Below are 12,664 nucleotides of genomic sequence, written 5' to 3'. Positions count from 1 at the left end.
ACAAATCTACCGTCACAATGCATAGTCTTGTCACAGCAGGACTTTGCTCACTTCCACCAGAAGGTGGCACATGCCATCTTTCTGAAGGCTTCACCACCAAATTCACCAGGGAACATAAAATCTCAAAGACAGCGCGACCACTTACACACACCACGGTGAGCTGCATGGCAGACCCATCCTGGAGCCCTTGTGGTACCCAGTGGACCACCCTGCACACTGCAGGTATTCAGTGATGTTTGCTACAGTGTCTCTGCAGAGAAGGGACCACACCTACCACACCTAAGGTAGTCTCCACTCTCCAAATCTGAAACTGGAGAGGCAGACGAGGTGACCACAAGGCCTCGAGTTAGAAGAGCGCTGAGAACGTAGCTCTTTTCTCCCTCCCACCCAACAATGCACGACATTCCTGCTACTGATTCAGTGAGAGTCAGCTGGAAGTTTCTAGACTGCAAACCCGTATCTGGGTGAAACGTTGTTTGTATTTTGTCTGGAATTGCTTACTGCTGAGTCTCAGTCTGTCAATACACAGAGTTTTCACTGAAAAATAAAAAGGAAATAGAGCCCACTCTACTCTTCCTCCAATTAGTCTTAAATCAAGTATTCACACAATGGGAAACACCACTGCTCACAGTGTTCCTACTGTGGCTGGGTGCTGAAGCTGTGTTCTAAGACCAGGGGAGGGCTTGGGAGCCTCCAGAGCAGAGGCTAAGGGGCCCTGCATTCCCTCTGAAACCTCAAGTTTCAGGATTTGAGCAAATGCTCACCTTAGTGCCTGAAAGTGAATGTCCTATATACATCCATTTCTCTAAGCCCCTATCTTTTTCATCATCATCACCATCATCATTGTGGTTTTTCAACAGAGTTTCTTTGAGTAGCCCTGGCTGTCCTGGAACTCATTCTGTGGACCAGGCTGGCCTCAAACTCAAGAGATCCACCACCTCCGCCTCCCCAGTGCAGGGATTAAAGGTGTGCATCACCATGGCCTGGCTAGGCTCCTTTTCTTTTCATGAGGCCTCAGATACGCCCACATGTCCTTGCTCCCCTCTCAGCACTGGGCCAGGGGAGCTCCCTGGAAGCAGAGCTATCACAACAGGCAATCCTGTGTTTGCTGAGTCAGGGACACAGTACGATGGGCGAGAGAGCAGGAAGTCAGGGTTCAAATCCAGGTGCTCCCACTCCCACTCTGGGGCCTTGGCGGACGAAGACATTAATATTCCTCTGTGTTTCAGAGGCGCTCGTGACGGTGAGAGGCAATAAGGCTCACGGGAAGATGCACGGCCCATGGGAAATGAACAGAGGCTACTAATGACTGTGGACAAGCAGACCAGGGGCAGCGCAGCGGGAACCCTCCTATCTAACGAGGATTCCTACTGCCCTCCTCTTTGCTGCTGGGCATGTATCCCGAGAGCACGCCCCTGAGCTCGGATGGAACGCTGCACTTGGTCAGTGACCTGTGGAAGTAAGAACGCGTCACTCAAGTATGCCAAAAGCCATGAGCCCACAGGACTTCAGCTGTGAGAACTTACCTCTTGGCTTCACAGCCTGTCTGTCTGGCGGCCGTCTCCAAGGCTTTCCTCTTTGAGCCGCTCTCCCTCAGCACGTTGGCATCTCTGGGGAACAAGCCCTCCATCAGGTCCATTGTCGTCTTCATTCTGGAGTCCGGGTCCAAAATGTCTGCCAGAGATTTGTCTTGATGGACAATCTCCTTGGCAAGAGCTTCTGTTCGGATATCTTCCGAGGTCTTCTGGGGCTCGGCATGGATTTTCTTTCCCAGATCCTGAGTTCTAGCGACAGGCTCATGGATGAGGCTTTGGGTCTGGCTGGGAGAGGCCTGCTCGCCGAGAGAAGCGGTGAGCTGCGGCTGAGCATTCACGTCGGCAGGTGTGCTGGGCGCAGCTTCTGAACCTGCGGCTGGAGCCTGGGGTGGTTTGGGAGTCATTATGTGACCACCTTCGGAATGGACTGCACCAGGCTCGTGCCTGTCCTTTGAGACGGTCACCATGGGAAACTGGCAGGAGCTACTGGGGAGAGAAAAGACAGTGTGGTTAAGGGAAGAGTCAACAGAAAGCCGAAGGTGAGAGCAGAGAAACTGCGAGCAAGGGACTCTCATCAGGGCTCCGGCTTCCCAGATCGGGAGTGGTGTGAGCAGGCACATCTGCGGTGCTCTCCAAACCATGGGGCTCTAGGGGCCTTCTCCTGAGCCCAGGGCTGGTCTACCCAGACACACTAGCAATTCAATTTGACAAATGTTGCTATTGGGCTCTGGAACTTTCTAGAAGGTACAGATGGACAGAAAATAGTGGTGGTGACCTTTGTGGCATTCAGAAACGCTACCCCATAGACATTTTTGTTTATGTTTGTTTTGAGACAGAGTCTATATAGGTCAGGCTGTCCTGGACCTCACAGAGATCCACCTGCTCCTGCCTCCTCAGCACTGGGATTAAATGCCTGGCCCCATAGAGTGATTCTTGCTTTTTTTTTTTTTTTGACATTTTATTTTTACATGTATTTATTTGGGGCACATGTGTGCTGTAGTACATGTATGTGAAAGTCAGAGGACAGGTTCTCTCCTTTCACCATGTGGGTCTTGTGAACAAACTCGGGTCATCAGGCTTGGTGGTGAGCTTACCAACTGAGTCATCTTGCTGAACCTCAAAGGGAATTCTGTGAGCAATCACCAGGCTCAGACTGTGTTGAGAAATGCTTGTTCCTCATTAGCTTGGCTTCCATCACTTCCCCTAACTAACACTACTGACCGTAGCTCCGTCCTGAACCTCTGTGGATATGGAGTGCCCATAGACAGAAGGTGACCCTCACAGCTCAGCCTCCTCTTTGAGAGGCTGCCTCCAGGCTGTGTGTGTCCAGTGCAGCAGCTGGCTAGGGAGGGAAACTTACGCTGGGGCTTAGTACCAGGAGACCCTTATAGCCAGACAGAAGTCAAGTTCTCCTGTCTGTTCTACCAGCAATAAAACTGTCTTTCTGAATTCTAATTTTTATTTCTTTAATTGATCCAAAACTCAGGCAAGAGGAGTTGGGTCTTGGCTCTTTAAATCCTCACTTCTCAATACATAATAACCACTAGCCCCGCAAGGCAAGCAAATGGATGGTGGTGCCAGCTTCATGAGATGAACCAGCATAAAGAATGGGGCTCCCGGGGCACCCTGGCTGTGAACACCTGTGATTAAGGATGACACCCCCCACCCTGTTCAAAGGCTGGCCTGGAGCAGCTGTGCACTCACCTGCTGTCGGCTTCCTTGTACGCTTCACTGTCCAGCACTGCCTCATACATGGCTTGGGGAGGAGGTGGAGGAAAGTCGTCTGGGCTGTTCACTAGGGTTTCCTGGCTCAGTGGAGGAGGTAGAGGTGGAGGTGGGGGAAGAGCTTCAAATGTGGGGCTTGAAGTAGCCCTGGGGTGCAAGTCCTTCACAAACACTTCATCCTCGTAGTCCCCCCGGGGTGGTGGGGAAGCCTGTAAGGCTGACTCGGATATCCGGAGAGAGATCCTCCCTGGAGTGTCTGGGTCCACAGTGCTGCAGGAGCTCGGCAGACTCTGGTTTTTATAGTGCTTCAGGTCTGCAAACCCAGGCGCCGAGGCGTCCTCTGAAAGGCCGTCTTCCCTGACTGCAGGGGCCCACTTCGTCCAAGGTGGAGGGGGGCGCTGAGGCAGGGAGGCCCTCTTCCACATCCCCTCTTCCAGCCCATGCTCTGGGCTGCTGAGCTCATGGCATTTTGGGCTGGGAGGCTGGGTCAGACTCTGGCCATCGTTTCTGTGGGTCACTGCAGGGGCAGAGGGCAGAAGTGGCTGTCGTCCAGGCTGACTGCTCCTTTCAGTCTGCTGATCGATGGTAAGATGTGACTGGGAACTGGAGGGGACAGGTGATGGCAGAGGGGAGCTGGGTGGGGCTACGGAGGCAGCTCTGGCATCTAGAAAGTGGCCTTGCATTCCTGCTGAAAGTGGCCTAGAGCAAGGTGTTCTAAGCTGCTTCGGGTGGTCTGGGGTTCCAGAACATTCAGTAGGAGCTGAGGAACCAACAGTGGATTTGCTGCCTGAGCCATTCCAGCAAGGGGTAGGACGGTGTAGGGGCAACACCGGCTCTTTCTGGCCTCTGTCTGAGCAATTGGCAGACCTGGAACGAGGCATAGATCAAGACCAAGGGTTAGAGCTCTACACAAAGGGCAAACACTGACTGTCAGAAACAGGGTGAGGCCCTCACCCCAGAAGCCGAATACCTTCCTGAACCAAGTTAAACAGGGCAGACAGCCAGAGCTCCCTCAGGCAGTACCAGTGCGGCCCTTCTTTTACTAACCCTCCCGCACAACCCAGGCTCCTCCAGGACACACATGGAAGGCAGCTGAACACAGGCTGTAGGAAATGAAGGAAGAAGGAACACACACGTCTTCAGCTCCTTTTGGACCACTTTGGGGAGCTGCTCTGGTCTCTGGGAGAAAGCCTGATGCCTCGCTGTCTCCCTGAACCACCCCAAGAGAGGGGTCTGCCTGGGAAGCATCTGCATGGCTTCTGAGTCTGAAGCTTTGATTATAGCATTCTCTGTTCTCTAAGTCTCTTACTATCCTCATTTCCTACGACAAAGAGGGAAAAATCAATAAAAAGGAGGGAGATGCCCCCTAAGGAGCTAATTCTCTGCAGGAGACTAACAGTGAGCAAGTCCCTACATGGTGCCTCGAGCAAGTATCTGTAGTCACCAAGGAAACCCAACAACCAACAACTGCCACCTTTGCTACTGAAATCAGAGACAGACACACACACACACACACAAAACCACACACGCGTGTACAGAGGTGGAGGGAAGAGGTGAGGAGAGGAGAGGGTACAGGGAGGAGAAGGGAGAAAGTCTGGACTACTGCACCCTGGACCTGTCATGTGGCGGCTAGTGTGTGGATTAAGAAGACAAGCTCTAGCAAACCCTGTCATTTGTGAGTTCTGTATCTGCAGTTCCCAGCTGGCCGTGGCAGGGAACCTGGGGAGCAGATGACATCTTTCATTTAGCCCACCCGAGGCCCCGGATGGAGCTGCGGCTCTCTCATACATCCCGCAGCAGTTGGCCGGAGAATCACAGCCATGCGCGTGCCACACACATGTACTTACCTAGATCCAGGGCCAGCCAAACAACATGGGTCCTTCACAAAACCAAAGCCACTGTCGTCCCTCAGCAGCACATCCTGGAAGCACAAGAAAAGAGCAACACTGAGTGCAGGAAGGAAAGAGCAGGAACCTGCATCCTGACCACCTGCGGTACCGATGCTCCCGTTTACTCCTCAGAGCTCCCAGAAGATTGCTGACAGCGGGCACTGGGGAGGAGACAGGCCCAAGGTCAGAAGAGGGAGTCAACGTGAGAACCTCCTCTGATTTCTGCAGGCACCCCCTCCCCCCCACAAGAACCTCTGTCAAGGAAGAGGCATCTGATAAGAGTTATTTTGGAGCTCACAATTGAATTCAATGGGGCAAACTTTTGAAATGGCAACAAGGGGTGATGGAAATAGGAAAGACAATGGGGAAAAGTTACAATTTTGCAAACTTTCAAGTGTTCTGAATAGAAACTAATTTGTAACTGGGCAACAGTAAACTCCCCCAAGTCTCCCCATTATGTGGGATCAGTAACTCTGGGGGGCTCTTCAGGGTAGTTTTTGTTTTTACGTGAGTTGATATTGGTGTCTTGAAAGGGTTAATACTGCAACACTGATGGTGTAAAACCCATCCCATGCGATCTGGTCATGGTGAAGAGGAGACTGTTGCCATGGACGATAATGTAATCAGTTCTCTATTATTCACAGTAACAGGACATTACACTCTGAACCTAATTTTAGTAACTTATTCACTACTAACTCGTCTAACGGGATAACTGCCTTTTACTTCCTTATCCATGACTTTGACTGGGTGGGAGAGGAACTCAGTCACGGAAGAATCAAATGTTGCTGGCTAGGGAGGTAACAAGTGGACAACGTGCTTAGGGGAAGCTGGAGTTCAGATCCCTAGAACTCACATAAATGCTGGTGGTCATGGTTGCTATCTGAGATTCTAGCACTCCAGAGACAGGGGGGTCCCCAGAGCAAGTTGGCTAGCTAAATTAGTTACACCCATGAGCTCTGAGTTCAACTGAGAGACCCAGATGCTGTCTCACTACCACCAGCCCAGAAAAAAAAACAAATCATAGAGAAAGATTTTCAATGTCAACCTCAGGCCTCCACGCACGCACACACAAACACACATATACACATGTCCTGCAAACACATACACGTGTAAATCAAACAGTCAAAGATTGGATGGAGATAGAGTGCCTAGCATGCACGAGGACCTAGGCTCAATTCTCAGTACTGTCTCCTCCCCTCCACTACTGCTCCCAAAAGTCAAAGGTGATCACAGGCAGAAGAAGCAAACGCCCAGACGTTAATAACTGCACCTTACCCTTATCAGACACTGTTAAAGATTTTGTATGAAATATTATCTATTTGACATTTCCATTAAAATTTGCATGCATATGTGTATGCATAAGTACACATGTACATACATGATCAAGTATGTGACTACAGCTCAGAAATACTGCTTACAGTGAAACCAACAGAGGAACTAGGATTCAAGCCAGGACCTCTTCAAAGCCCAAGATCTTTCTGGGCTTTGCAATGGGTTATTGCATTGGGAATTGCAATGGGTTAAATGCAGCTGGTAGATGCGAACAGGTCTAAGCATTTGCAGTCAGGGGAACTGGTTTCATGATGACTTGTTTTGGGGACAGAAAGTACCTGACTGACAGAATTCTGAGAAGGGCTGTCAGATGTTAATAGAGTTGTTTAATTCCCTAGTATGTGAGCACACACACACACACTAAAGGTTATAAAATCTTCCACACCAGCATCTGATAAGAACAAATCGGGTTCTCCGAGTGTCACAAACTCAGTGCCAGAAATAAACTCCACAGAGCCTTGGTTTTAACTCAGTCTGTATGTATTAGGTTACTCACCTTGCTTGAGTTCACTGAAGCTAGAAGAAAAATCCTCTATTAACTGAACCTTTACTAAAAACCTACATAGCTATAAAAATCGTAATTCACCTTGACTCTATAACCCAAGTATTATGCAGTAAGAATAATTTTGTTTCTTTTCTCTAACCCCCCTTCCAGTGTTGACCAACCAGGGCCTTGTACCTGCTGGCCGCCCACTGCCAAGCTATATCCTAAGTCCCCTTGCTCTGTTTTAAGCTCAAATAAGGTTAAAGATGAAGAGCATGCACGAAGTTACCCCACGCATCCCTAGTCAGGCCGGGACTAGCTGCTGGGCCGGGAGGCAGCTCAGGAATGAGGGTTGATGGGAGCAGAACAAAGCAGGTCTCTCATCCTGCGTGCTCCCCCTCGGCTGCGTAGTCCTCCATTAACAATTACGGGTGGTGCCCCTCACTAGAGGAACACCTAAGTGCTGTTCTCTGTTCAGTTACCTTTCTAAAAACAGTTTCGCAAATAACACAGGGTACTTGATTGGGACTTGAAGAAACCTTACCACTTCTCCAAAACAAACTACAAGTTAACTTGACGTCTATGTCCAAGTGACCAGCTTATGAGATATTGGGGGGTGGGGGGAACAGGCCACAAAGCATTCAGTCATCCAGCCAGTTCCCCAAGGCAGAATAATGACATTTAAACACAAGGAAGATTATTTTTTGTCTATTTTTTTTTTATCTTTTTGTTTTTTTGAGATAGGGTCTCACTACATAGCCTTGGCTATCCTAAAATCCATTATGTAGATCAGGCTAGCCTTGAACTCACAGAGATACACCTGCCTCTTGAGTGCTGGTAATAAAAGTGTTTGCTACCACACCTGGATTTTTTAAAATAATCATATAGTCTTTGCAGTATTGGGAGAGAAGAACTGTTTGGACTTCTATATAGTAAACTACTGCTGTAAAATCAGCTGAAAAAAATCTTGTTCCTATGTTCCCATGGATTTTACCTGTAGGAAAGAAAGAAGCACAGCCAACTTTGATTGCCTCTACAGATTTTTTTTTTTTAAGTGGGAGAGAATATTCCTGGACAGTTCTGAGCAGAAACTACCCAGAGGGACACAGCACTGACTCTCACAGGATGTGTCTGAGTGGATGTGTGTAGCACATGAGTTTCAGTACATCGGCAGATGGGCTGCTTCCTAAACTCTTACACATATGCACAGACTTACATGAAATAAGAAAAAACAGACCCGGTGGCAAAGGTTTATTTCAGCTACTTGGAATTCTGAGACTGAAGGGACTGAAAAGTTCAAGGCCAGCCTAGACAACTTAGTGAGACCCTATCTCTTAAGAAAAAGTAGAAGAGGCTGGGTGGGTATAGCTCCGTGGTTACAGTTCTTGGCTTGGCATGCAGTATTCAACTGCCAGTACCACAAACAACCATAAAACAACTATATATCTAAAAAAAGAACTATATATCTATAACTGTATTTGTATCTATCTGTAGGAAAATAAAGTAAGGTAGCTTGAGAAAATTGCAGGAAAAAACCAGTGGCGCAATGATCTGACTACAGATCAGAAGATTCCTACATTTAAAAGAAAAAAAAAAAAAAACCCTGAATATAGGAGAGCTCCCCCCCCCCAAAGATGCCAAGAGTTGGAGGGCCAGTCCTAGGCCAACTGGCTTGGCTGCACCTACCTGGCCTTTCTTGTCCGAGGTGGGGGACGACCTGGACCTCACGTGCACAGGGACCGCCAGGGTATCGGAGCGTTCCAGCAGATCCTCGGCCGACTTGGACTTGCCAGCGTTGGTGGCCACCATGCTCCAAGAAGGCGGCCCGCCACCAGGGGTCCTGTCCGGTTTCTGGGTGGCCCTAGGTCCGCAATTTGCTCCGTTGAGCGGCTGCCTGGGGGGCTGAGGGTCCCAGCGCCGTCGCTCCCCGCCTAGGCGTCCGCTGGCGAAGGAGCTGCTGCGATCTCGGGGCGCGTGAGGGGCGTTGGTGGCCAGGTGAGGGTGCTCCTGGCGGGACAGCGGCACGTCGGGCTCCCGCAGAGAGCTCAGGCTGCAGGCTGAGGCCAGGCCGGGGCCGTTGGGGGCCGCGGCGGCGGCAGGGCCTGCATGAAGGTAGGCGCTCTGGGCGCGCTCACGCAGCCCGGGCTCCGGGGGGCAGGCGGAGGCCGGCCGCTTGCCCGTCTTGCGCTGGATGTAGTCGGCCAGGGCGCTCTGCTGGAACTGCTTCAGCTCGGGCCCCGACAGGCTGAGGGTGGAGCAGGCCTTGCCGTCCCGCTCGAAGAGGCGGCGCCGGTCGGCCACGGTGCTCTCCGAGAAGCGAGGCGCTGGCCTCGTGGGGCCGCAGGCCGCGGGCTCGGCCTCCTCCGACACCCCCACCTCGTTCATCTTCTCGGGCTCCGAGTAGGAGCGCTTCTTCTGCTCGGGCGTGAGGCGCCGGCGGGCACCGCGGCGGGGAGCAGCCTGGGGGGCGGCCGGGGTCACGCTGTGCCGCTCCCGAGGGGTGTGCGGGGAGGACGAGGGGGCCGCGGCCTCGGGGCTGCGCATCCCCACGTGCGCAGAGGCGGGACGGGGCCGCCAGGGCCTCGAGGTGGCGGCAGCGGCGGAGGCGACGGGGGTGCCCGGCTCCAGGTCTCGGCGACGAAACGAGGTGGCCCCCAGGACGCGGGACTGGGCGTCCTTGATGCTGTTTCTGTAGGCACGGCTGAAGAACGCGTCCAGCGGGGGCGACTCCGGGGTGCTGGGCCTGTCCTCCGGCCACGGCGCTTCCCTCTCCGTCTCGCTGAAGAGCTGGAAGGTGCTCTGGCTGCGGAGCAGGCGGGCATCGGGCCTGGGGGGCTCACTGCCTCGGCCAGGGGGGCCACGGCCATCCCCAGCCCTCCGCAGGGGCTGGCCGCAGGGCTGCCAGGAAGCCTCTTCGAGCCTGGACTCCCCATTTCTCAAGGGCGGCTCCCCATTGCGCAGAGGATCGGTAGCCTCAGAGAAATGGATGCTGGCTTTGGGGTCCTCAAAGTCACCGGCGGAAGTACTGGAAGCCTGGCCGGCCCTGTTGGGCCTATAGTTGAGGCCGTAGGAGGAGCTGCCCACGCTGGGGAGTCTGTGGCGCCCTTGCTCTCGCTCTTCTATCTTGGAGACCTTCTCCAGCACCGAACAGTGGGGCTTCCTGTACTGCAGGGCCGAGGCGCTGCTGGAGCTCAGTCTCCTCTGGCTCAGGCCGGGTGTCTGCTGGAGTGCTGGAGCCGGGGGCTCTTCATACCTTGGGTCTGCACCCTGGAAAGAGTCTGCTGCGTTAATTTTCCCCTCCGGCCTTGGATAGGAAACAGACCTGTCCTGGTAGCTCCTGCTGTCGGGCCCGGCCTTCCTTCCAGGCTCTTCCATGTTGGTGTTGAGGGCACAGGTGGACCTGCCACCGGGGTAACCCTCCTGGGCTTCTCCTCCGAGCTCTACGTTGCTCTGTCTTCTTAGGCTCTCTGGAATGTTCTGGAGAGATGAGAAGGCCGACTTGGTCCTGCCAAAGTTGCCTGGCTGGCTCTGCCCTTGACCTTCCCTCTCTAGTTTCTGCCTGAGGTTGGCATTGTGATCTTCTTCAAAGTCACCCTCCCAGGGCTGAGGGGGTCTGCCTATGTGCTGATTAGAACACGGCCTGCTGCCAGGGGCGTTCTTTCTCTCGCTGGGATACAATGGGCTGGTGCCTTGGGGAGGTGTGCCCTGTTTCTTCAGGGAGGAATCATCATTTTCAGGCACTGAAGAAAAATGGACTTTGTAGGAGACATGTTTGGCTGTGGGTTCTGGATTTCTCTCCACTGGGGTCACCGAGTCATGTTCTAGGGGCTGGCAGAAGGCAAACCCGGGCCTGCTAGCTTCATTTTGGTTCCCGTTCTCATCCAAGGTGTCCACCTTGTTACAGGCTCCCTGAGCGGCCGTATATCCACTCTCTTTGACCAGGGCAGGGTAGACAGTGCCATTACTACTCACGGAAGGCTGAGGCACCTGGGCAAAGTGTGGCTCTGGAGAAGGTACCGGGTAGATGCCAGTGGGCAGGAGGGGTTGGCCAGGCTGCGCCTTCTGGGTGTAACTGTGCTTGGGCTTCACTGGGGGGCTGCTCTCTGGACTCCTCTCTACCACTGTGTGCAGCTGTTCCTCCATGAGGGGGGTTTTCAAGGAGCCTGAGGAGTTTGTCTGAGGCCGGCAGAACCTCTTCTGATCGAGGCTGGACCAGGAGCTGGGACGCTCGCGCTGCCGGAAGGCAGCGTAACTGTCACTCCGAGTAGGGGGCGTGGGTGCACCCACTTTCTGGGCCAGGCTGTCAGTGGCAGTATCTGAGTACTGCTGGCTCCATGATGGGGATGGGGCCCCTTTGCCCCGGGGAACACTATGCCACTTAGCACAGCCCTGGAGACCTGCTGATGCGTGGGCATCCCTACCGAGCAGAGCTGAAGGGCTCACCTCATACTCCGACGATACTCCCCTCCGACTGTCGTAGACTGTCTTGACATAGCGAATGTCTGCTTGTCTCATCCCTTCTAGGAGGCCGCCGCGAGCAGAAATCGTGTCCATGGAGCCTGACCGTTCTTGGCTAGGGCCACCAGGGGGTGGGTACTCCAGGATGCTAGAACTTGTGGAGAAGGAGCTATACGCCGAATCTCTTTTGTTATGGAGGTGGCCGAGCTGGTCGATGCTGCTCGTGGACTTGGCAGGAGAAAGGAGATGGCAGGCTGGGTATCCGCCACTAGGCTCCAGGCTTTCCATACTCCCCTGGGAGCTGCACCGGTCAGGGCTCCGCCTCAGATAAGCATGGTCATAGTTGGAGAGGTCACTTGTAGAAGAGCTGGGAGAACGGGAGACAAAGCAGTCAGTCGGCTGAGGAGCTCAGTGGAGTTTAAGACACGGGGCTCAGCTTATGAATTCACTCTTATGCAAGACGTTCCGTTTTCGGAAGGATGGGTCAAAAGGGCCTTATTTGGGGCTTGTTCCGATCCCCGTGTCGTCACTAGGATTAACTGCCCAATGCTGCAGCCTTATGAGCCTCTAATTAATCACTCTGGCTTACTAGAAGAAAGGGGGTGGTCTTAGGCACAGGCAGCATGCTGGTGGGACTCGCTGCACTGTAGGTGACATTACGCACATGCCCAGAAGTGAAGGGGGTGAGCGGGAGGAACTGAAGGGAAGGAAGGGGGACAGGAGAGCATTGTCTGTCTGTTGTAGACCCTTGGGGAAATTGAGCAAAGCTTAGGAAGCAGACAGGCGTGTGAAGGGTCGGGGACTTGGGAAGCACAGCGTACGATTTGGGTTCATCTTTCCTTTTTAAGGAGTCGAGAGCTAGGCCCTGGCAACCTTCCTGAGTCTCAACACTGGTAGGGACAATTTGTTTGCAGGGAAAAGCTAAACACCAAGCTGAAAGAAGAAATACATGGGGAGACGTTCAAGTCAGAAAAGCCCAATGAGGGGAGAAAGGGAAGCAAGTCCGTTAGGCTGGGCTTCCAACCCTAAAGCCAGCCTCCGTGTGCACTCCGGAGAGCAGGACAGGGTCTCAATATTGGACCTCTGAACCCCAGAAAGCTGCCTCCAAAAAATTGTTTCTGTTAGATAATCAGAGTAACATGTGTTATTCCTTGGAAACTACAGCTCCCAGACTCCTCCTGGATTACCGACACCTGTGCGCGCGGGCGTGCCCAGGTGCGGGTCTCCCAGATAACCTTGCG

The 12,664-nt window shown here is 53.0% G+C and overlaps 1 protein-coding gene across 8 annotated transcripts in view; it reads right to left on the bottom strand.

Annotated features, from left to right (window-relative positions):
* The window catches only part of Shroom3 (shroom family member 3), a 266,607-nt gene that overhangs the window by 10,099 nt on the left and 243,844 nt on the right, over nucleotides 1-12,664 (bottom strand). For 7 of the 8 annotated variants that reach the window (XM_050149695.1, XM_050149702.1, XM_050149700.1 and 4 more), the window contains 4 exons: nucleotides 8,652-11,790; nucleotides 5,108-5,181; nucleotides 3,240-4,127; nucleotides 1,527-2,021 (listed from right to left, as the gene is read on the bottom strand). In XM_050149695.1, the coding sequence (XP_050005652.1) occupies nucleotides 1,527-2,021; nucleotides 3,240-4,127; nucleotides 5,108-5,181; nucleotides 8,652-11,790 (4,596 nt within the window). The remainder of the gene's footprint in view (nucleotides 1-1,526; nucleotides 2,022-3,239; nucleotides 4,128-5,107; nucleotides 5,182-8,651; nucleotides 11,791-12,664) is intronic. The other variant, XM_050149696.1, reaches the window with a different exon arrangement.

This window comes from Alexandromys fortis, unplaced genomic scaffold (assembly GCF_014885135.2).
Source record: "Alexandromys fortis isolate MF-2015 unplaced genomic scaffold, M_Fortis_MF-2015_v1.1 scaffold_0, whole genome shotgun sequence".
Lineage (NCBI taxonomy): Eukaryota > Metazoa > Chordata > Mammalia > Rodentia > Cricetidae > Alexandromys > Alexandromys fortis.
This window is presented reverse-complemented; position numbering and strand designations above follow the sequence as displayed.